Source organism: Scyliorhinus torazame, chromosome 7 (assembly GCF_047496885.1).
Source record: "Scyliorhinus torazame isolate Kashiwa2021f chromosome 7, sScyTor2.1, whole genome shotgun sequence".
Lineage (NCBI taxonomy): Eukaryota > Metazoa > Chordata > Chondrichthyes > Carcharhiniformes > Scyliorhinidae > Scyliorhinus > Scyliorhinus torazame.
This window is the reverse complement of record NC_092713.1, coordinates 219,282,324-219,308,155: the sequence shown is the minus strand read 5'-3', so window position 1 is coordinate 219,308,155 and position 25,832 is coordinate 219,282,324. Positions and strand designations below refer to the sequence as shown.

The window sequence follows — 25,832 nt, the reverse complement described above, 5'->3', positions numbered from 1 at the left end:
TTTTTTTTCCATACCAAGAAAACTTGACATGTCCAAAAGCCATAGTTCGGTCTTCGGGGTTTTGAGCCCCTCCATGCCAGCAGTATTTGCCGCCGGGCAATCAGGGAAGCAAAGGCCAGAACATTGACCTTTTTCTCCCCCTGGACTCCCGGGTCTTCCGAAACCCTGAAAATTGCCACCTCTGGACTCATCACCACCCTTGTTTTCAGCACCCGGGACATGACCCCCGCAAATCCCTCCCAGTACCCCCTAAGCTTAGGACACGCCCAAAACATGTGAACGTGGTTCGCTGGTCCTCCCGCGCATCTAGCGCACTTGTCCTCTACCCCAAAAAATTTGCTCATCCGAGCCACCGTCATGTGGGCCCGGTGAACGAACTTAAACTGATTCAGGCTGAGCCTGGCACATGTTGCGGTTGAGTTTACCCTACTCAGGGCTTCCACCCATACTCCGTCCTCCATCTCCCTGCCGAGCTCCTCCTCCTATTTGAATTTCAGATCCTCCGTCTGGGACTCTTCCCTCTTCATGAGCACCTTGTAAATATCCGAGACTCTTCCCTCTCCTCCGTCTCCTATTCTGTCCTGGATCCCTATTGGCGGGAGGCGTGGGAAGGATGGGACCTGTCTGCGTACAAAGTCCCGCACCTCTAAGTACCTAAAGTCATTTCCCCTTTCCAGCCAAGCTTTCTCCTCTAACTCCCTCAAACTCGCAAAGTTCCCCTCCAGGAACTTATTGCCCACCCTTCTCACCCCCGCCCGCCCCCATGTTCGAAACCCTCCATCCATGTTCCCGGGGGTGAATCGATGGTTATCACAAATTGGAACCCAGACCGACGCACCCACCTCCCCTGCATGCTTTCTCCACTGGCCCCAAATCTGCAGGGCCGCCCCCACTACCGGGCTGGTGGAGTACCCGGCCGGCGCAAGCGGTAAGGGAGCCGTGACCAGGGCTGCCAAACTGGTGCCCCTGCACGAAGCCGCCTCCACCCGCTCCCAGATAGACCCCGTACCCACCACTTCCTTATCATGGCTATGTTAGCCGCCCAATAGTGGTTGATCAGATTTGGCAATGCCAGTCCCCCCTCGCTGCGGCTCCTTTCAACATTGCCTTCCTCACCCGCGGGGATTTTCCTGCCCAGACAAGAAGCTGAAGATCTTTTAAGTGCATCAAAGCCAGCAGTTTGTTGTGCTTCAGGGTGAGAAGTAAAATAACTGATCTATTGTTTTGAAAGCAGTGATTGTTTATACATGTTCTTACTGTGAACCTGAAATGATCCTGAGTCTGCAGGGAAGGTAGACAACCTTGCCTCAGAAGACCATATCAAGCCTGGAAGAAATGAAATGCCAAACTGGAAGCCTGAGCTTCAGAAAGACATTCACTGGAAGTCATACCTGTGAATCAAAGAATGTTACCCTTTTATTTTATTATTCTCTTTCCTTTTCCACCACCCTTTCCCCTCTATGTGGTTTGTATGTGTGCATATAAAGAGGGGGGTGAGTTAGGAAGGGGGGGGTGGAATAGGTAGTCGATAACCAGCTACATTTTCTGTCTGTTAATGAAAAATACTGTTCATAATGAAAGGTTACTTGTGTGTTAAAGTTACAAACCTGGTGACTAGTTTATTGGGCCCAGCCAAAGACCGTGGCTATTTAAATAAATCTAATTTCACTGGTGTTGCGACTCCAAGTCAAGTGGGGCTGGAATTGGCAGCGCACAAGCCCAGGGTGTGGTAACAGATATTCGATGGTTGATCAAAAAGAATGTTAACCAAGAGGATGATGTGTGAACAGAAAGTCGGATTAAACTAGATAGCCCGTGGAGAAAAGGACAGGTATATCATTGATGAGCTGAATGGCTATACCTTGCAACCCTAACTTCAAGTATACAAGTGTTGGCATTAGGTGAGGATATCTGTAATGCTTCCTACTTTGGGATATCCAACATGCACTCAATAGCTAACTTTATGAACCTTTGTGCAAATTCTAGCTCTCTTGGTTAACTTGCATTTTTCTTCCGTTTTGATGAAAATAATGTTAATCAGATTTCTAACTAGTGATGTGCAAAGAATTGTCCAATAATCAACACATGAATATCATTTTAGCTCAGTTGGCTGGATGCAGAGCAACGCCAACAGCATGGGTTCAATTCCCGTACCGGCGGAGGTCATTCCTGAAGACCTCGCCTTCTCAACCGTGCCCCCTTGTGGTGATCCTCAGGTTAAATCGCTACCAGTCAGCTCTCTCCCTCAAAAGGGGAAAGCAGCCAATGGTCATTAGGGACTATGGCGACTTGACTTTTATCATCATTTTGAGGTAGTAGCATTGGCTGGTTAGCTGAACCCTATTGATAATTGAAAGTGGAAAGTATTGACTTGTCTAATAATTTTAATTAAGTAATGTAACTAACAAGAAAGTGGAAATGTGGTGCTTTAAAGGAGTATGTACCTACATGTTGAGAGCATATGTTAGATTATGGACAACCTACCAAGTAGTCTGGTATTGCTCCAATTCTACACGTTTTTCTTATGGTTTCTATATGGTGTGAAAAAGCACTTTGTTAAATACAATGTCCATAAAAGTCGACTAAAGCTTTGAGTTTGTGACTCATAGTGTGGAGGGTATTGAGGCTGACAAGCTAAACGGTGACTGACAATTGATGTAGCCAAACAAACGAGCAGCTTTCCATTGAATTCTAATACAGCTGCCGGTCACATGCTTAAATCAACCATATCATTTAAAAGAAAAGATGGGTGCAAACCCCTCCTAGGCCTGGGGCTGGAAAATCCTAACAGATATTTAGATGTAACATTTCTTTGTTACTTCCTTCACTTGACTACGTTTTGCTTTTGCTTTGTTTTAAATCTTTGCATTCCCATGTGCTGCATAGTATTTGCCTTACAAAGATACACCCATGGGGAATGTTCACACCAGTGAGGGGTGGTGAAAGGATTACCTGGTGTCAGGATCCTGCTTCCTCTGCAATTGATTTAAAATAAAAACGGCCCAATTTTTTCCTAATTAAGGGGCAATTTAGAGTGGCCAATCCACCTACCCTGCGCATCTTTTTGGGGTGTGGGGGTTGTGGGGGTGAGACCCGCGCAGACATGGGGAGAATGTGCAAACCCTACATGACAGTAACCTGGGGCCGGGATCAAACCACGGTCCTCAGCGCTGTGAGACAGCAGTGCTAATTGTGATTGATGACCATTGCATATGATTAGTTCTAAGTAAGGAGAAGATAAGACCATTCCTGAGGCTGAAAAACATGGGAATGATGAACATGCAAAGGTTGAGCTACTGTCACGGGTAAGAATTCTCTTTCAATGGAACTCCCATTTATGTAGGAAAAGCATCTGTTCCTTCGAAACAACATTCCACTAGGTAGCCCTCGGTACCAAATTTTGTTTTACGCCATGAGAGCATAACTTCACATGTCAATTTTCAAATCTCCATGGCCTGACAAAAGGTTAAACCAAAAATATTTGTAATGAACAAGGCAAATGTAAAGCACTAAATCACAGTCATTTGGTGGATTTGTGAGTTTGCCATCGTGTTTTCAGCAGCACCTGTAGAAGCTTCATTCCAGTGAACACAGTACCAGTGAAAGCAATATCTGTTGCTTTTATACAGGCTGTTCAACACATCCAAGGGCAAATCCCTTAAAGGGTGCACTTACCTTTGTTTTCTTGTGTTGCTGACACTTTTTTTCACTATTAACAAATGTAGGGAAATATAACCATATCTTTACAGTGCTGCTAGGTGGTGTGGTGCCTGTGGAGGCACACCTGCACAAAACTGTTCTTTTGCTGGGACTGTGGCATCGTCACCCCTGTGCTCCTTTAGGGGAATGTTGACTGCATGGAGAGGGCGAGAGAGAAGGGATGCACCATGGCGGCTCACCTTCGCAATGTTTACTGCTTCTCCAATCATAGACTGTTTCCCTCCTGCATTTGGCCTATCAGCAGCAAATGTGGTAGAGAAACAGCTTGTCCTTGCAGGTGTCGCTCCATTTGCTGTGTTTTGAACAATGAAGTCGACAGGTCAGATAGAGAGGTGTGATAGGCCAGATTATGACCTTTGGGCCATATGTTGGACAACCTTGCTCTAGATGTTAAAATCAAATTACTGCAGATGCTGGAATCTGAAACAAAAACGGAAAATACTGGACAATCTCGGCAAAGCGTTGACAAAGTCATCCAGACTCTCAACGTTAGTTCCCTTTTCTCTCCAAAGATGCTGTCAGGCCTGCTGAGATTGTCCAGTATCTTCTGTTTTTTTTCTTGCTCTAGATGGGATGGGACGGATGCATTGCATGTGACATGCATATGGAGTATCAGTGTTTTGCACACATCCAAGGACCTGCAAGTCTATGAAAAACTCTGAATGTAGTTTATGGTAAAAGGACAAACTATAAACCTTCAAATTTAATATGCAGACCCAGCTTTTCAGTTAAATTAACAGTGCCACTAATAATGAAGTACATAATTACAAATCTAGAAGATGTTACTTCACACAGGTATGAAATTAGTAATGCAGTGGTAGACACAATAGATAGAAACATAGAAAATAATAGGAGGCCATTCGGCCCTTCGAGCCTGCTCCACCATTCATTATGATCATGGCCAATCATCCAACTCAATAGCCTAATCGCACTCCTCTCCTCCTCTTTCTTCCCCCCCCCAATATCCTTTGATCTCATTTTCCTCAAGTGTTATATCTAACCGCTTCTGGAAAGATACCATGTTTGGCCTCAACTACTTGCTGTGGTAACCAACATTCCACAGGCTCCCCACTCTCTGGGTGAAGAGACTTCTCTCTGTCCTAAATGGTCTATCCCTTATCCTCAAACTATGACCCCTGGTCCTGGACACTCCCACCATCGGGAACATTCTTCTTGCATCTACCCTGTCTAATCCTGTTAAATTTTATGGGTTTTTATGAGATTCCCCTCGTTCTTCTGGACTCCAGCGAATACAATCCTAACCAACTTCAACTCTCCTCGTACGTCTGTCCTGCCACCCAGGAATCAGTGACTGGTGTATGAGGACACCCAGGTCTCGTTGCGCATTCCCGTCTCTTAATTTATGGCAATTCAGATAATAGTTTACCTTCCCATTTTTGCTACAAAGTGGATAACCTCACATTTATCCAAATTATACTGCATCTGCTATTCATTTGCCCACTCACTCAACTTGTCCAAATCACACTGAAGGATCTCTGTATCCTCCACACAGCTCACTCTCCCACCCAGCTGTGTGTCATCTGCAAATTTGGAAATATTATATTTTGTTCCCTCATCTAAATCATTAATATGTATTGTGACTAACTGGGGTCCTAGCATCGATCCCTGCGGTGCCCAACTAGTCACTGCCTGCCATTTGGAAAAAGACCTTTTATTCCTACTCTTTGTTTCCTGTCTGCTGTCCAGTTTCTTTCCATCTCAATACATTACCCCTTATCCCCTGTGCTTTAATTTTATTTGCTAATATCTTGGCTGGTACTTTGTTGAAAGCCTTTTGAAAGTGCAAATAAATCTTATCTACTGGCTCTCCCTCATCAACTCTACCAGTTACATTCTCCAGTAGATTTGTCAAACATGATTTCTCCTTCATAAATCCATGCTGACTGTCTAATCTTGCCACTGTTTTCTCAGTGCTCGGCTATAAAATCTTTGATAATGGATTCTAGAATTTTCCCCACGACCAATGTTGACATTAGTTGTCTGTAATTCCCTGTTTTCTCTCTAGCCCCCTTTTTCAATAATGGGGTTACATTAGCTAGCCTCCAATCTGTAGGAAAAGTAAAAAGCCTTGACCTTAATCCTTTTTGTTGCTTTGCCATAAAGAATACCACTAATTGCACAATTACTGGTGTTACATAGCACAATGCAATAGTATGATACATAAGACAATAAGATATATGCGCAGAATTAGGCTATTCGGCCCATTGAGTCAGCCCTGCGATTCGATCATGGCGGATCAATTTCTCATCCCCATTCTCCTGCCCGTAACTCCAGATCCCCTTATTAATCAAGAACCTACCTATCTCTGGCTTAAAGATGCTCAGTGACTTGGGTCTCCACAGCCTTCTGTGGCAATGAATTCCACAGATTCACCACTCTCTGGCTGAAGAAATTCCTCCTCATCTCAGTTTTAAAGGATCGTCCCTGCAGTCGGAGGCTGTGCCCTTGGGTTCTAGTTTCTCCTACTCGTGGAAACAATATCTCCACATCCACTCTATCTAGGTGTCTCAGTATTCTGTAAGCTTCAATGCGATTCCCCCATACCCTTCTAAACTCTGTTGAGTACAGACTCAGAATCCACAAAGCACCTCATATGACAAGTCCTTCATTCAGGGGGTCATTCTTGTGAAACTCCTCTGGACCCCTCCAAGGCCAGCACGTCTTTTCTTGGATACAAGGCCCCAGAAGCTAAATTAGGGGAAAAGCAAGTATTTTGTGGTTTCCTCTCCAGGGATAGGGGTTGGGGCGGGGTGGGTTACCATTCCGTGTGGCAACATCTCATTTTAAGTATCTGAGGGTCCAGGTGCCTCGGGACTCTGGGCAGGTCTTCAGAAGTTAAATTACGCAAGTTTGTTGGGGACGGTGAAAGCAGATTTGTTGTGGTGAGATATTTTCCTCTGTTGTTGGCGGACCGGATGCAGGTGCTGAAGATTAACATTTTACCGCAGTTTCTGTTTTCATTTCCGCGCCTACCAATATTTTTGCCTGAGGCTTGTTTCAAGGGGGTGGACAGGCTGATTCCTTCGCTTGTTGGCCAGGATAAGGAAGGGTAATACTGCCGAGGGGATGGCAGTCGGGGGTTTAGGCCTCCTGAATTTGATATATTATGACTGGGTGGCGAATGCAGTGATGGCACAGTGTCGGAATAGGGAGGCAGAGGCTTTGTGGAGAAGAATGGAGGCGGATTCACCTGGGGGGTCAGGGTTCCGGGCGTTGACTACAATGTCGCTCACATTGGCTTCTGGGAAGTATTCCGGAAGTCATATAGTGGTGGCCACACTGAAGATTTGGGGGCAGTTCCAGTAGCACTTAAGGTTGGGAGTGGAGTCGAGGGTGACACCGATCAGGGGGAAATCACAGATTTCAGCTGGAGAGGATAATGTGAGGTTCCTGGGGTTTGGGATGGGGGGGATCGTCTCAGCGATTTATGGGAGGATTTTGGAAGAGGATAAGGCTTCCATGGAGGGAATGAAGGCAAAGTTGGAAGAGGAGTTGGGGGTGGTATTGACAAAAGCGATTGTGGTGCAAGGTGCTGCGGAGGAACACCTCAACCTCGTGTGCAAGGTTGGGGCTGATGCAGTTGAAGATGGTGTACAGGGCACTCCTGACGATGTCCAGGGTGAGCTGACTGCTTGAGGGGGTTGAGGACACCTGAAGCAGTGTGCGAGGGGTCCAACTAATCATGTGCATATGTCTGGTCCTGCCCGAAGTTGGAAGGGTTCTGGAGGGCAGTTTCCAGCACCATTCTGGAGGTTTTGCACATAGTCCCCTGGAGGCCATATTCGGGGTGTCAGACTGGCTGTAGTTGCAGATGGGTGCAGGGGCAGATGATTGCTCACAGGCGGATCCGGATCCTGTTGGGGTGGGGGTCAGCTTCTCCACCCTGTGCCTCAGCGGAGGGAAGGGACCTACTGGAGTCTTGAGCCCTGAAGAATGCGAAATTTTCCCTGTTTGGGGGAGGGGGGTGCGAGTGATGGGTTTCTGCAAGAGTTGGGGTTTGTTCATTTTGCAGAGTTGGTTACCGTCAGCTGTTTGGGGGGTAGGGGGATTCTTATTGGGTGGGGAATTTTTTTTAATTCAATGTTTTTTAGTGGGTTTTTCGAACATAGTATATTTACAGATGTACACAAAGAAGAGAAAAAAAAGCGAAGATGATACAAACCATATAAAACCAACCACGTTATATAATTAGCAAAATCACGTAAATTTCTGCCGTAGTTGCTTCCAGATCTGGAGGGTGGCTACCATCACTGGGCTGCTAGAGTGTTTTTTGGGTGGGGGTGGGAGTGCCGCCAAGGCAAGGGCCCGGAGCGAGTTCTCCTGAAGGAGGCCTCCTCCGCGCACACCCACTCGGCTTCTGGCTCCTTAATCCATCCCCTTACTTGTTCTACTGTTGCCGCCCAGTGGTAGTATTGTAGGTTTGGGAGGGCTAGCCCTCCTCTGGACTTTGTTTTCTGTAGGACCTTCTTTGGGATCCTAGCATTCTTCCCCATCTGTGCAAACGCCGTGATTAATTTGTCCAGTGAATTGAAAAAGGCCTTGGGGCGATAGATCGGCATAGATCTAAGTAGGAAGAGGTACTTGGACAGTTTGTTCATTTTGATCATCTGCACTCTCCCCATGAGGGAGAGTGGAAGTGTGTTCCATCTTTGCAGGTCCTTTTTGACTTCCTCTGTCAGACTGGTGAGGGGCGGATTTAATGTGTTTATTTTGTTGTGAAATGTAAAATATTGAAAATTGGAATAAAAATGCTTTTCAAGATATGGGCCCAAACTGCTCGCAATATTCAAAATGGGGTCTGACCAGAGCCTTTTACAGCTTCAGCAGTACATCCCTGCTCTTATATTCTGGCACTCTTGACATGAATGCTAACATTGCATTTGCCTTCCTGTTATTCCTAAGTGCTAACTGAACCTGCATGTTAACCGTAAGGGAATCCTGAATTAGGACTCCTAAGTCCCTTTCTGCTTCAGATTTATGAAAACTTTCCCCCATTAGAAAATAGTCTATGCCTCTATTTTTCCTACCAAAGTGCCTCACTTTTCTACATTGTATTCCATCTGCCACTTCTTTGCCCACTCTCCTAGTCTCTCCTTCTGCAGCCTCCCCGTTTCCTCAACACTACCTGTCCCTCGACATATCTCTATCATCTGCAAATTTAGGAACAATGCCCTCCGTTCCTTCTTCCAGATCGTTAATGCATATCGTGAATAGTTGTGGTCCCTGGGAACATCACAAGCCACTGGCTGCCATCCTGAAAAAGACCTCTTTATCCTCACTCTCTGCCTTCTGTCAGTCAGCCAACCCTCTATCCATGCTCTTATCTTATTTATCCTGTACTACATCTTGTTAAAGGCCTTCTGGAAATCCAAATAGATCGCATCCACTGGCTCTCTTTGTCTAACTTTCTCGTTACAGCCTCAAAGAATTCTAACGTATTTGTCAGGCGTAACCTCCCCTTGAAGTCATGCTGACTCAGCCTTAGTTTACCAAGTCCATATCTGGACTTGGGCCTGAATTGCGAAGAAACTGAAGTTTCTATACGCCATAATTAAAGATCCTTTATTTCTGTTTCCTTTTTTTCACGATTTCCCTTAATTTTCTTCCCATATGCTCTCCTCAAGGAATTGTTTTCCTGCTGGGTTTTCTTCCCATCTGCTCTCCTCAAGGAATTGTTTTCCTGCTGGGTTACAATTCAATGGATGCTCAAAACCCTCTGCTCTATCTTCTGGACTAAATTTCAAAACAGCTAAAGAATTGAACTGTGTGGGAGGATTGTGAAACATTGCTATTGTAATCGGGGAATAAATGACTATCAGTTACTTATGGGAGTTATTTTCACATGGCTGGTCTTCTGCCAATGCCGTGCAAGCACAGTTGTATGCTGATAACAGGCCTGGGTTAACCACCGGCATATTAATGGGAGCAGTGTGCAACAGGGCGTATGCACACATGATCATCACTGGCAGCAGGATGAGAGAATGTTGTGAATTTCACTCCTGGACCGGCAGTGATGGATTTTGGAAATTCTTTTTAATGGAGGCCAGAAGGGAAGGATTTGCAGATGGGGAACTTAGATCTTTCCTTGTGGCATATTTTACTGCAATCATGTTGCTCAGTGTTTCTAAACGCTGTCTCACTATCCAAGGAATGTAAGTGGATTGTAGGTTGCTGTGAGTGTTGGGATTATATTGCCTCATCTAACACTCAGCAATCCACTTACAATACTGGGATAGTGAGCCAGAGGTTAGAAACACTCATCAACACGACTGCAGTAAAATATCCCACAAGGAAAGGATTTTAATTTCCTGTCTGCAAATCCTTCCCTATCCCCTTCTGCCACTTGAGTTCCAGGCTGCAGGTTCCATGAGTGAAATCATTGGATTTCTGCTCATGTGAAGGTGGGTATCGGTGGGCCACATGGTGCTGCCTGGCGAGTGTTACCAGGGTGCTACCTCTGATTATGGAAATGGTACAGTTTTACTTCTTGAAACAGAATTTTCTGGTGCCAAAATCAATGTCATTTGTATATGTTCCCTGTCTAATTCTGTATATAGTGAATTAAGGGAGCTTGTGCTGTTTATTTCATTCTTTCTTTAAGTCAAGACTGACACTGTTCAACTGTGGAGTGCTTCAGACACTAGACTGATCTTGGTCTTTCTTGTCCTCTGGAATACATGTGTTGCTAACTTTTGGTTGGTTCTTAATTTGGCTCCATTTAATCACGTTTGCTCAAGAGTCGCCAGGTATCTTTCGACACCGCCACAAGGCTCAGAACCGAATACTGATCAATGACTCGATACACCAGTTAGTAAGCTCAAAAGCAACGCTCATTTATTTACACACAGTCAAATCTACTCATGCATAAACTCTCCAAACTAAACTACCACTATTAGTAAAGCCTATACTTAGCTTTGGGCGCCCACTGATGCTAACTTTTGGTTGGCTCTTAATTCGTAATTTGCGCTGTTTGTTTGACCTTTGCTCTAGAGTCGCCAGGTATCTTTATGATACCGCCACAAGGTTCAAGTTCAAGTAATGATCAATAACTCAACACACCAATTAGTAAGATTCAAATCAAAACACATTTATTATACACAGTAAATCACTACTCATGCATAAACTCTACTTTCTAGATTATTCCTATCAGTAAAAGGCCTATACTTAGCTTCGGACTGGCCCACCAGGTCAGGGGAACAAATGGCCTCTCACTCAGGTCCTGAGTCTGCAGGATTCAAAAGCTGGTATGGACTTGTAGCTAGGAGCGCCTATCTCGTAGTGAGCATTGACTGGAGACTTAGTTGGTTGATGCGGCAGCTTAGACAGGTCACTCTCACGGGTTGATTCAAGTTGCTGAGTGACCCTGCCAAAGAGGGACGATTTGAACTTGGGGGCTTTACTTTATAGTCCCCAGGGGCTTCCCGCCCTTTGGGGCGGACCCCGTACCTGGTTCCAAATGATTGGACTGCGTTCCGATCATTTGGATCGATTTCTCCAATACTGGAGTTGTTCCCTGATCGCTGCGCGGTCCCTAAATGTCCGTTGGCCTTCCTTTGTCTTGGCTCCTGCTTGGCTTTATTCACCTTAAGTGTTGCGATTGTGCCCTGGAATCGCTCATTACTATGCAGATGGCTGCTGGTTTCAGTGCTGTCTGGTTTTTGCAAGTTTCAATACACATGATTTCTGCACTTGCTCAATTTTGCCTGTGTTGGCTGAATTTCCCTGCAGCCTTTGTGGATCTCCATTTTAAGTCGGGAAGTGGCCAACCCAGGTGGCTACACCACTCAGTCAGAGGAACAATAGCCGTTGCTCGGTTCTGAGGCTGCTGGGTTGAGCTGTTTACAGGGTAGTAACTAGGAGCGTCTATCTCGTAGCGTGCGTTGACTTGGAACTTACTTGGTCTGCTGTAGCTGCTAGGCTGGCCTCTCTCTTCGCTGAGAGCCAAAGGAGGGCGTTCTCCCTTGGGGGATACTGTTTATACCCAAAAGGGCTTCGCGCTCTTTTGGGCGGGCCTTGAACTTGGCCTCAACTAATTGGATCTTTCCCAATCATCGGTATCGATATTCCTCCAATAGAGGGGTGGTTCCCTGATCGCTGGGCGTGTCCTGGTGACTGTCAGTCAGCTTTGTCTTAGCTTCTTCTGGCACTGGGAGTCTGTCCTAACATTGTGTATCTAAATGTTTCCCCTTTGTCCCCAGAGATGGCTCATTAGTATGTAAATCGTTTGGTAGTTTCTGTCCTGTCTGAGTGTTTAAGGTTCTAATCAACAGACAGAGCTTGCACCTGCTTGTTTCTTAGCATTATCCAATTTTCCCTGCAGTCTTTGCAAGTGTCCATTTTGTAATCGGGACATGGCCATCCCAGATGGCTACACATGCTCTGGCAGCATTGCTGATATTGATCAAGGAAGCTCCTGTGCCTTGTTGTTTCCCTCTTTTTCTCTCTCTGTGCACACCAATATCAGTTGTAGTGCCCTTCCTTCATGCTGTTCTGTCTGAAAAGAGCTGATTCGCCACAGAATGGTGTTTAAACCTGGGGACCCTCAGGTCCCTCTTTCAGCCGTTCACTCTCCTAATCAACTGGGTTATTGGATAAAGCCCCTGAAAAGCATACGCCTTATTGCCATCTCCAAATTGCCCAGCCATGGATTGCATGGAACTAGCTTGAACTCCTAAACATTCCAGGGATTACAACTGACCAGAACTGAACTTGACTAGACGTATAAATACTGTGGCTACAAGAGCCAAGTCTTGGAATCCTGCGGTAAATAACTCGCTTCCTGACTCCCAAAGTTTGTCCATCTAGGAAGCCAGGAGTGTGATTGAATATTCTCTACTTGCCTGAAAGAAGGCAGCTCCAACAATATTCAGCACCTTCCAAGCACACGACTGCTACCATCTAGAATAACTAGTGCAGCATTCACATGAGAAGACCACCCAACTATAAATTCTACACCAAGCCACTCAACATCTTGACCTGGAAATATATTGACGTTCCTTCACTGTTGCTATGTCAAAATCCTGGAACTACCTCCCTAACAGCACTGTGGATGTACCTACACTACAGGGGCTGCAGCGGTTCAAGTAGGCAGCTCACCACCACCTTCTCATAGGCAAATAGGGATGGTCAGTAAATGCTGGCCTAGCCAGCGAAGCCCGCATCCCATGAATGAATAAAATAAATTATGTGAATTGCACCCCAAGAAGATACTTTAATCTTATTTCTGTTTTTGTCTGTGTGTGTGTATAAGCATAAAACAGTGCAGCCTTTTGGTATTTAAATAATGGCATACTCTCGGCATGTTTCCTTTCCTTCCCATGAAGGGGAGAAGGAAAGATATATACTCGCTGCCAGTCTTGATTCATGAGTAAGAAGGGATACTTTAATTACTCTGAATAATGTAATGTAGTGAAATACTATCAAGAATGCATGGCATTCAGAATGGATATTGTCAGAAACAGTTTGGGAGAAGCACAGAGCTGGGGCTATTGATGTGAAATACAATTACTGCAGCTGTTCTGCTTTTTGTGGTTATGATGTATGGAAGTTCAATTTTAATAAATTATAAAGAAACTATGGTCTGCATTCAAGCATACAATTTATTATATAGTAAGTAAGCCACAGCAAGGGAACACCTGTTACCAAGCAACAACTGAATGAACATGAATCATGGAGCTGTTGAGATCGAGAGCACTTGAGAACAGAAAACATGGAGGAGCAAATTTAGGTACAATGACGTGCAAGACAAGATGGCAAAGGTTTTTTAATGTAGAAAACTTTTTGGGGGGTCTGTTCTCTTGTCCTCTCATCTCTTGTGCGTTTCATGTGAACTACAGCTATTTAGCTGATTCTTCTTGTGTTAATGTACAGCAAAGTTGGTGTTTATTCAGGATGACTGACTGTCCTTTGCTATCAAACACTAACCTACTTGTTTTGCTCGATTCTGTAAGCTCCGCACCATATCTTTATGTCCCAGTTAACCTACACTATATAATCAACTTTAAACAGTATAATACATGTGGCTGCGAGGGGGTGCATTTATTTTCTCTAAATCCACCATTGTTTTATTATGTTGTTCATCTTTTTAATATCAATCTTTGGATAGCCTTGCTCTTCACCTACTGTGATTCTTATAGAAAAATATATAAGCTATATAAGAATAACTGAGATTGGTGCTTTCCCCTCATGGGGTTGGGGGAGGTTGAGGAGTGTTGTGCTGAACATGCCATTATACCAGATATCAGGCACTCCATGTGCGTGTGGCTCTTACTAATTCCGTTTGTAGTACATGTTATGAATTCCGCTTTAACCAGCTCACTTCCACCAAGTTCCTCAGTTTTTTCCCAAATACATATGGTGACATTGTTGAAACAAGAGCATGGGAAATTAAAAACCTGAAACTGCACCCCATTACCTTGTTGCCTTTCTCAATATGTCTTAAATCATAGATCATAGAATTTACAGTGCAGAAGGAAGCCATTTGGCCCATCAAGTCTGCACTGGCCCTCGGAGAGAGCACCCCACGCCTCCATCCCCGTAATCCGGCCTAACCTTTTTGGACAGTAAGGGCCAATTTAGCATGGCCAATCCACCTAACCTGCACATCATTGGACTGCGGGAGGAAACCGGAGCATCCAGAGGAAACCCCCGTAGACACGGGGGAAAAAGTGCAAACCCCACACAGTCATCCGAGGCCGGAATTGAACTCGGGTCCTTGGAGCTGTGAGGCAGCAATGCTAACCACTGTGCCACCATGCCACCCCCTTGATTTAAGTGCAGTTTTTGTTTAACTCATGTATTTTAAGAAAAAGTTTGAGAATTAAAATTTTAAAGAAAAATATCAATCTATGAGGAGACTTCTTTGGTAGAATTGATTAGAAATTTTAGTTCAGTCATGAGGGTGCTCCAGTGTGGCAGGAATCTCAGAACGTGGTGGATGCAAAATTTGTCAAGTAGCTATAAATATTATTAGTTTGAAAGGAAGTTGGTTGCTAGCTCTGAATTTCCCTTCTGCATGAGTCATATGTGGTAAAGAGTGTTGGAAAGTGGAAAGTTCACCATTTTATTGCTGCTTTGTTTCTAGGCAAATTCGAAGAGAAAGAAGATAGAGTGCCAAAGTTGGAACAGCTCAACAGCCTGGGCTTCATGAGCAGCCTGCACCTCGTACTGAACAAACGAGACCTGCTGCAGATGGAGCTGCTGCTGCTGGAGACTTTCAACTGGAACCTCTGTATGCCCACAGCGGCACACTTCATCGACTACTACCTCTCTGGCTCCGTCCACGAGAGTGACCTCCATAATGGCTGGCCGCTCACCTCCATTGCCAAAACCAAAGCCTTCATGGAAAAATACACCCATTATTTTTTAGAAGTTTCTCTTCAAGGTATGTTTGGCAAAGAAGAAACTGTGAATATAGCAGTAAGTTCAGTGGTGTTTATAGCATTTACAGTGCAGAAGGAGGCCATTCGGCCCATCGAGTCTGCACCGGCTCTTGGAAAGAGCACCCTACCCCCATAACCCAGTAACCCCACCCAACACTAAGGGCAATTTTGGACACTATGGGCAATCCACCTAACCCGCACATCTTTGGACTGTGGGAGGAAACCGGACCACCCGGAGGAAACCCACGTACACACGGGGAGGATGTGCAGACTCCGCACAGACAGTGACCCAAGTCAGGAATCGAACCTGGGACCCTGGAGCTGTGAAGCAATTGTGCTATCTACAATGCTACCGTGCTGCCCAATATGCGGGACTATCATTTGTAACCGTCTCAATACTTTGTTGCTTCCTGCTCCTGAACACCTTGCCCAAAATTTGAAGCACACCTAGAACAAAGAAACATATTTTCCTATTGTACATCCTAGTAACAGAGGTTTTTTTATCTTATGACTTTTTCCCTTGCTCTCAGAAGGTATTGACTTGCACTGGGTAGCCTCTGGTACCTCACCCAAATGGTCACTCATCATGTGCATCAAATACAGATTGTGTTCTTTGTGGAGGGTTGAGAGGGGGATGAACAGCACTATAGGGGAGCCCAACCGTTTTCTCTTCCATTGCCCCAACCTGTGCACTCTCCACAGGAACAACAACAACAACCAGGAATTAGATCCCAGTTGTAGTATCACAGCTGTCACTTGAGCTGAGATCACTTAATTCATCAAAAGATCAGAGATCAATCCAGGGCGAGTAGGAGACTTCTACGCCATTTAATAATTTGTCATTTAAGTTTTGAGATAAATGAGTCACCAAGTAATAGGTTCTCCTGTTTTCTCCCAAATAAAAGTAATGTAGGAAGAACACACTATCTGAATACTCACAAGTAACATTAAGAGATTGCTGCATTATAAGTGTCATCGTTCATGTGAGACATGAAACTTATGCTCCAGGTCTGATTGGTCAAAGGAGTAAAATATTTAATGGGGGTTATTTAAAGAGTACAATCGCTACTGTGCAGAAGGAGGCCATTCAGCTCATCGAGCCTGCACCGACCCTCCGAAAGAGCACTCTACCTAGGCCCACTCCCCACCCTACCCCCATATCCTTATACATTGATCATGGCAAATCCACCTAACTCTATCTAAGGGGCAATTGAACAAGGTCAGTCCAGCTAATCTGCACATCTTTGGACTGTGGGAGGAAACCAAAGCACCCGGAGGAAACCCACGCAGACATGTGGAGAGCGTGCAAACTCCACACAGACCCAAGGCCAGAAGCGAATCAGCATCCCTGGCGCTGTGAGTCAGCAGTTCTAACCACTGTGCTGCACCATATGGGTATAACAAGCATTCCTTAATAAACCAGTGACGCCAGAAAAACACACTGTCTGGTCATTCGTCTGTTTTGCTATTTTAAGATTCATTAGTAGACGCTATACGTTCAAAATAATTAATTGGTTGCAAAACACTTGTAAGTATAATTAAGATATAATGCGGTGTTAGGTAGGTTCAATTTATTTCATTCTTTCTGCCCTTCTGCTGAATGTTGGAAATGGGACTTGATGGTAAGGTGGCAAAATATGTTTAACGTTTTTACTTTGCATTATGAATTTGAAGATTTGAATAGTTGTGGTAAGACTAGAGGAGGTGAGGGAGAGTGAGACAATGAAGAAATTTGAAATTAAAGGTAAAAATTTTAAATTGCAAATATGTGAAGGATGAGAGCCAATGTAAGTCAGTAGATAATCAGGCGATGGGGGAAGACTTGGTGAAGAATAGGTTACATTCTTTAAGATTGATCTTATGTGCTGTTGTTCTTGTTGTAGATCACAGCTTTCTGACTTTTCGTCCATCACTGGTAGCAGCTGCCTGTATAACTGCTTCCCGTATTTGTTTGCACATCAGTCCATCCCTGACCACTCACCTTCACCTGCTGACTGGGTATACGTGGGAGCACCTGACTGCCTGTGTTGAGCTCATGCTTATGTAAGATGCATTCACTTTTTTTCTTATTTACATAACATAAAAAGAGTGCTGTTTAAAATCAAGGACCATGGTTTTCTCTATGCAATTGTGATTTGTGTATCATCCTCAAATGGAATTCCAGCAATGCTGTAAAACATTCCATCATCCTTTTCTAATATTCTTACAGACTACCTATAGTGGATTCAAGTACTAAATCCAATCTAACCATTTTTTTAAAAAAAAGATGACTTTCTGAGCATTTTATTGAATAATATTGTATATTTTGTTATGGGCCAGGGTTTAAAGAACCCCAAAGTGTATCATGGAGTTAACCTGACCCGCAACTTTTAATAGATTGTGGTATGGGGAGCACACGGCCCACTCTACAGGTGTGGTACAGCAGAAATGGAAAAGTATTTTTTAAAGCAAAACAATGTTTATTCTATGAACTCAAGTTAACCTTTTTTAAACATACAGTGAACATCTTAGCAACCATCAATTCAAATGCAATCCCAAAGAATACAACACTAAGTAATCCTTAATAACTTCCCAAACAGCATCCAGAAGAAACACCTTTCAACAGAAGCACATTAGGTTTACATTCACTACTGAGAACATTTATAATTCTGAATTCACCAAATGATCAAGAGATAGTCTTTTGATGGCAGAGAGAACAGCAGTACACCTGCTTGGTCTGGCTTCAGCTCCAACACTGAAAACAAAACTAAAACACACCCTGCAGCAAACAGCCTACAATGAAAGTAAAAAGCTGACAGACAGCCCAGCTCCCCCCACTCTCTGACATCACTGCAGTAATAAACACCCATTTCTTAAAGGTACTCTCACTACAGATATTTATATACACACACCCATTTATAAACACCCATTTCTTAAAAGTACTCTCACTACAGATATTTATATACACACACCCATTTATAAACACCCATTTTTTAAAGGACTCTCACATGACAATTTAAATATCCTGGATTTAGTATATAAACTTGTTGGGGATATCCTCCAGTCTAACTGTGATCTGTAGTTGTTCTTCCTTCAGTACTGTCTAGAAAGGACACACAGTTTTGTAAAAGGTACTAGAATGAAAAAGGAGACTTCATTACAGGTATTTCAATGAATACCTGCTTTACTCATCTGTCCTGCTACAATATATAGCAGGATATTGTCTCTCGTCTTGTAAGACACTGAGCTTTCGCAATGGTATTTTCTCATGTTAGTTCAAAATGAATCTTTAAGGATATAAAGTTTGGAGGAAGCAAGAATGGTTTAATCCTTCAATACCATTCCATCTAGAGCCTGTGTGCAATTATCTAATTATGGACTGCACTTGCATGCTTGCTTGTTGATCCCTACTTGAAGGAGCACCCAATTCCTTCCCCAAACATTTAAAGAATGCAATGAATAACTATCTCCTTAAAATTAGCTTTTTGGTACATAATTGGTGCAGCTGAAGTGTTAATTGTCTTTAAGAGAGGCTCTTTTTTCATACAGTCTTTCATTAAGTCTTTCATTATTTGCTAGCTCCACCTGATCCAACTGTTTGCAGATCATGCGTATCTCATTTACTTACGCTTGAAGAATATTATAGAAATCATACAACATGCTAACCTATTTGAAGGAACATTCCACACTCTTAATTTGTTTATAGTTCTTAATGTGACATTGCACATACAAAAACTAAGAAAGTGAGTTCTGACAAAGGTTTTGATACAGGATGGCACGACAGCACAGTGGTTAGCACTGTTGCTTCGCAGCGCCAGGGACCCGGGTTCGAATCTTGACTTGGTTACTGTCTGTGTGGACTCTGCACGTTCTCCCCGTGACTGCGTGGGTTTCCTCCGGGTGCACCGGTTTCCTCCCAGATGTTTATGTTGGGTGAATTGGACATTCTGAATTCTCCCTCCATGTACCCGAACAGGGGCCGTTGTGTGGCGACTAGGGGATTTTCACAGTAACATCATTGCAGTGGTAATGTAAGCCTACTTGTGACACTAATAAGGATTATTATTATTATTTGAGTGGATCAGTATCCTTTTCATCTCTCCACTCAGACTGATCATCGAAAATGTTATGCTCCTGTAGCTGTAAAGGTTTTGGAAGCATTTAGGTCATCTGAACTTGGTTAAGCCGACAGCACAAACAGCTCAGAGTAAAAGCAGTACGCCAAAAATAAAATTTGAGAGTTAAAAGGACATTTCCATTCGCCCTGCCTTCTTTCTTTCTCCCTTTCTCCACTAATCATAGAATTTACAGTGCAGAAGGAGGGCATTCGGCCCATCGGGTCTGCACCGCCCCTTGGAAAGAGCACCCTATCCAAGTCCACACCTCCACCCTATCCCCATAACCCAGTAACCACACCTAATCTTTTTGGACATTAAGGGCAATTTAGCAAGGCCAATCCACCTAACCACATCTTTGGACTGTGGGAGGAAACCGGAGCATCTGGAGGAAACTCACGCAGACACGGGGAGAATGTGCAGACTCCGCACGGACAGTGACCCAAGCCGGGATTCGAACCTGGGACCCTGGAGCTGTGAAGCAACAGTGCTAACCACTGTGCTACCGTGCACTTACACCTCTCTTCCTCCATTCCCCTCCTTATGTTCTTCACTCCACATTCTGCCTCCCCAACTCTTCTCTCTTTCATCCCTCTCCCCTTCTCTATCTACTTCCTTCTCTCCCTCTCCCTCCCCTCAATCTCCCTCTTTTCCTTTCCTTCCAACCCATTGCCCTTCATTCATTTCACTGCTTCTCTATCCATCATCCTCTCCCCTCTCACTTCCTCCTCCTACTTTTCTTTCCCATCTCCCACTTCCCATTTCTCTCGCATTCACTCTTCTATCTCTCGCTCCATCTTCTACCTCCTATCCATTCCTCCCCATCTTTCACCTTTTCCCCCTCTTTATCCTTTCTGCCCTTTCTCCCTCTAACTCCTATCTCTTTTTCTCCCCTTCCATTTTCCCATTCCCCTCTATCCTAATCCTTCCCCTCTCTCCTCTGTCTCCTCTTCTCCCCCTTCCTTTCTCTCTCTCTGTCATCTACCACCCCCTTTTTCTGTCATCTGTAGAAATTGATTGCTCTCAATTAGAGACTGACTTCTTAAGAGTAATTCCTTTTCCTGTGCCAATTTTCTTCTGCATGGAACTTTTAAATAAAGCAGTTGCTATTCATCCAGCTCTCTTTTTGATGGTGTTGTCTGGTTAAGAATAGGACCAAGAATTACACAGATAAGTGCAGGTGGAAATAATTGAAAAGTCTTCATGGAATCTGATCGGTTCAGGAATGCTGCTTCCACACCGATGCCATGCGAAGGAAGACAGCCGCTCTGACCCGAGTAATCCGAGTTCAATAGGTTCTATGTTGCGTGTGCAGACTATTGCAATCCCTCATTAGTTTAATTTTAGGTTTATAAATAATTGGAAGATTAAATATTATAAATGTTACAACATTTACAGCATAAATGCTGCAAATCCTGAATTCGCGGCCCTTCCATAGAACTCTGATCAAAGAGAACTGAAAACGGCTGCCCTGCAGCCTCTTCCCACTATTTAATTGTCATTGCTTCTTTGACCTTTCATCTTTCATAATTACTGAAATTACATTTGCTCCTTAAGTGTGTTTGAAAATGATTGTCAAATCGCACGAGCATTGAACTCTGCATTGGCTAAGATGGTTCTCACTTTTGTTCTCAATGCTGAGGGGTTTTGTTTTGCATTTGATGGGTATCTGACCAATAAACATGACACAATTGCTGGAATGCCATGAGGTAGAATTTAAAATAATTAATGTTTTGTTCCATATTCCAGTGCTATTGTAAACTGAATTACAGCCCAGCAATCCCAATTTAACATCTGGTTGAAGCAAAACAGCTAAGCGAACCCATTACTGCCTTGCATTAGGGACATGTAAATCCTGTTTGTGCCAAGCAGTGCTTTAGAAAGTCATTTCCAATTTAAAATTTGATTTTCTCCCTCCGGCTGTTAAGAAAAGGAATTACACTCAATAAAAAGAGAAAAGCAAATCCATTTCCTCCCCACCTTCCAGTTTCTCTCCCCAGTTCTGAAAGTGTTAGTTTAGGCTGGAATATTGACCCTAGCAGACACTGGGAGAATGTGTGAACTCCACACGGATAGCAACCCGGGGCTGGGATTGAACCAGAGTCCTCAGCGCCGTGAGGCACCTGAAATTAGTTATGTCATCGCTTGATGTTTACAGGTGCATATTTTCCAAAAATGGTGTCTCATACTGGAGCACGGGCAGCACGGTGGAACAGTGGCTAGCGCTGCTGCCTCACTGCGCTGAGGACCCGGGTTTGTCCTGGGTCACTGGCCATGTGGTGTTTGCACATTCTCCCCGTGCCTGCATGAGTCTCACCCCCACAACCCAAAGATGTGCAGGTAAGGTGGATTGGCCACGCTAAATTGCCCCTTAATTGGAAAAACTTTTTTTTTAAACATACTGGAACACTTGCTTATTCCTACTGTACTCACCAACTCCCACCAGAAAGGTATTGAAACCAATAGTACAACCCCCACCACTACCCTAGCTAAGATCCAATTTGAATGTATCAAAGTTATTCTTTCACAAAAGGTAATTTATTCCCTTTATTCCTGTTCTACATTTTATGTGCATGTTTCTCAGATTAATCTCTTTCAGTTAAATTAAAAATTGACTCCAAAGAAACAAGTTAGAACCTGTAATTTCTGTTTGTTACAGTCAAATCCCATTAGCAAAGATTCTGTTTAGTGAGATGGTGGAGAAATAAAGAATATACGTTGCTGTATATGTTTGCTCCTACTCATTCAGAGTCTGATTTCTAGAGGACTAAATTATTGTACAGCATCAAACATTCAGGACTGGTCTAGTTTGCTTTATTTAGTATGATAAGTACACCAAATGACAGCTGCACATGCTGAATGTCTCATGATGTTGTGTAGGTTGAATCAATTTGGGGATTATTTTCAATGAGCAGTTAGTACCAAGAGGGGCAGCACGATGGCATAGTGGTGCGCCAGGGACCGGGTTCCATTCTGACCTTGGGTGACTGTGTGGAGTTTTCACGTTCTCCCCTTGTCTGCATGGGTTTCCTTCCACAGTCCAAATATGTGCAGGTTAGGTGAATTGGCCCTTAGGCTAAATTGTCCTTCTTATCAAGGGTTGTGCGGGTTAGGTGGGGTTACAGGGTTGCATGGATAGGCCTGGTTAGGGTGTTCTTTCAGAGGTTTGGTGCAGACTTGATGGGCCGAATGGCCTCCATCTGCACTGATTGTATGATGATTTGCGAAGCAACTACAGTCAAATCTTTACTATCAAAAGAGACAATTTATGTTGGTTAATCAAAAATGAGGGTTAACGGCGTTCCATTTACCAATGGAATACATGGTATGAACTAATATGTAAGTACTGAGAAAGTGAAGAACAGTATTCTTTTTGCTTTGAAATCTTAACGACACAGATTAAAATATAAAATAAAAATATAAAATAATACAGTATATAGATATATGTCCTGGATAACTTCATAACTTCTGGTTAATAAAGTGACAAATTCTTATTAGAGGAACATCAGAAATTATTTTTTAAATATAGATTTAGAGTACCCAATTATTTTTTTCCCAATTAAGGGGCAATTTAGCGTGGCCAATTCACCTACCCTGTACATCATTTTGGGCTGTGGGGATGAAACCTACACAGACATGGGGAGAATGTGCAAACTCTACACGGGATCGAACCCGGGTCCTCGGTGCCGTGAGGCAGCAGTGCTAACCACTGCGCTACCGTTCTGCCCCAGGAACATCAGAAATTATGATTAGAGGAGAATTTGGGTTGGTGGAGTTCTGGATAACATGTAGTTTACTGTATTTTTATCTGCAAGTTGTTAAAATCCCAGTTGATACAGCTAGACAGGAAGACCCCAGAATGTAACCCAGGCTCAGAAGACTGTGACTTTTGCTCTTTGTATATAAATGTGGAGGAATAGAGTTACAGGATCTCTAATTAGTTTTCATAACCTGAATAAAAGTTGTCAAATATGAAAAAATTGGATTATGATACAAAACTACTTTACTCCCCCCCCCCCCCCCTTAGTTTAACAATTACACACAGGTTTTAGGATTAACACAGATTACAAAGTATATCTTAATCACTAATGGTCTCATTGATACCACAGTACCTTTTATGCACACAAGATGACTGGCCAAATACAAAAAGATTTCTTCTTAGAATTCCCCCAGATGACTGTCACATGAAAGTATCCAAACACCACTCCCAAAAGCATGCTTTAAAATCTTCTCTCATAAGAATGCTTTCCCTTGGCAGTTTGTATTCTGAAATCCAGACCACGTTTTCCAAATGCCACTTAAACAAAGCTTCTCCACTTTTAACAGCGTATCCAGTCCAGGATTTTACACCAACCTCTTTAGGATTTCTTTGTCTTGACTGCTGTGCTAACTGCTCACGATTACTTTAACTCTTGATTCCCAGGCTGTATTAAAGTAGCATTGGGCATTTGTTTTACCATTGAAGGCTGCTGCTCCACTTTACATCTGGTTACTGCAATTGTCTCTTTAATTCAGAACAGTTTGTTTACTCTTCCTTGAATTCATATGAATCATACCTTTGTCCCTAATCACTTAACTCCAGACTGCTTGGACACTTCTCTTAGTTTCTCTAGTTTCCTTAACTAGCTGGACACAATTTCTGGCATCTGTTTTCTTAACCAGTACTCCATAGTATAGCTTTTCTTCTAACAAGGCTGAGAGTGATGTTCCCTCTTTAGCCTTCCAAAACCCACTGCTTCCAGCAGAGCTGCGAGAGCTGCCTTCACTCTCGCTGCCTGCCTTCTCTCTCAGAGCCTATCTTCAACTGCTAGCAAATTTAGCTAAACCTCTCTACCATACAAGGCCCCAGTTGCTAAGCAACACCCACATGCTTATGCCTTTTATTTATTCTTCACACCGTGGCCCTCTAAGCGCATTAGAAATACAGTTGGAACTGAACTGACCCCCAAACATACGAACATCTTTATCCAGCATGAATCAAACTATAGGTTTTACCCATCCAGGCACACAAACATTAAATTAAACCCATTTAAAACTATACCTTATTTCTAATGTTTACCAATACAAATATCAACTCCTTAAAACTGCCTTTGTTTTCCTAACAAAATCCTAACTCTGAGATAGTCCTTCCTGACAGCTTGGCTCAGATGGTATCTGAATTTAGTTGGATGCTTGACTTTTTAATATATTTATATTAAGTGTTACCTTGGTTCTCTGTGCTTCTCTAGAAGATTTCAAGTTCTGGATCCAGTTCTGTATTGGCAAATTCTGTTCCAATCCAGTCTGTTTCTGGCTCTCACCACGATTTTCTCCCATTCTTTTCATGTGAGCAATGCCATGGAAGATGGTTTGTGCTGCAAAACATTTATAGCGAGTGCATTTGAAGTTGCAGCATTTGTTGCAGCGAGGTTTCCAAATGCATTTACCTGCAACAAAACTGGATCGTACAGACCAGGAAGGTTCTAGATTGAATCCTTGGTCTGTTTATGCTTATTAGTTTGGGCAGCAGTACAATTGACACCCACACCTCTGGATCAGTGAAGTGAGATGTTAGTTGGGGTTCCGGCTTCTGTTCATTGTCTTTTGACTTGAGTCAAGGTATCAAAGTATGCAGTTTACTTGTGGACAAGAACGATTCTCATAATGTTTTCCATGGCTGAATAGCCTGCATATATATGCATGTTATAAAAACATAAAATGCTGGATAATCTCAGCAGGTCTGGCTGCATCTGTAGAAAAATGAACAGGATTAACGTTTCAAATCCATATTCTACATTTGGATGTTGTCTGGTCATGTATGAAGAGTAATTTGGATGAGGTGCCACAATAAGTTAGACCTTTGGAGGAGAGGAACAGTTGGAAGATGCACAAAAACTGCCCTACATTATTTGATACTTGGTCCTAGATTATTCCTGCTTGAATCTTTTTTTTTGAGTAATGAACTTCTTTAGACCAGAATGTATTATTTCTGCAACAAATTAATCCTTTGGATCTCTTCTTTGTTTTCTAGAAATCCAGTCATTTTTGGGTGAAACACAATCTTGAATAATCTTATTGATCTTGAATGACTAATTTTTCTCGTCCCACATAATTAAAAAATAAATAAATTTTAGGTGGCCAATTCTTTTTTTTCCCCCAATTAAGCGGCAATTTAGCGGTTGCCAATCCACCTATCCTGCACATCTTTGGGTTGTGGGGCGAGACCCACACAGAAACGGGGAGAATGTGCAAACTCCACACGGACAGTGACCCGGGGCCGGGATTGAACCAGAGTCCTCGGCGCCGTCACTCATCCCACATAATTATTCAAAGAAATTATAAAAAGTAGGAAGAGTCGTAAGACTAAAGACTCAAGGCACTCTGGTTAATATAGTGTCTCTTTGAATTGTATAAATGACCTGCAGTGGAAGGTTTAGAGTAGAACACAAAATGTAATGTGCGGAGCTTCTCTCCTTCAATTTTGAAGTTAGCACTCTGATATTTGACCCCTTCAACTAGCTGTGTTTATTAGAGCAAAGTGCATTAATTGCAATAAACTAGCAACCAATTATGAAGAAAATCTGATATGCAAGGGTATTAGAAATTACCTCAAGTTAGCAAAGTCTTTGCAGTAATC

At 43.3% G+C, this 25,832-nt stretch overlaps 1 protein-coding gene across 1 annotated transcript in view; it reads left to right on the top strand.

Annotated features, from left to right (window-relative positions):
- ccnjl (cyclin J-like) overlaps nt 1-25,832 on the top strand; it is a 130,084-nt gene that overhangs the window by 99,943 nt on the left and 4,309 nt on the right. The window contains exons 3-4 of the mRNA XM_072512073.1: nt 14,825-15,124; nt 17,006-17,165. Coding sequence (XP_072368174.1) covers nt 14,825-15,124; nt 17,006-17,165 — 460 coding nt within the window. The remainder of the gene's footprint in view (nt 1-14,824; nt 15,125-17,005; nt 17,166-25,832) is intronic.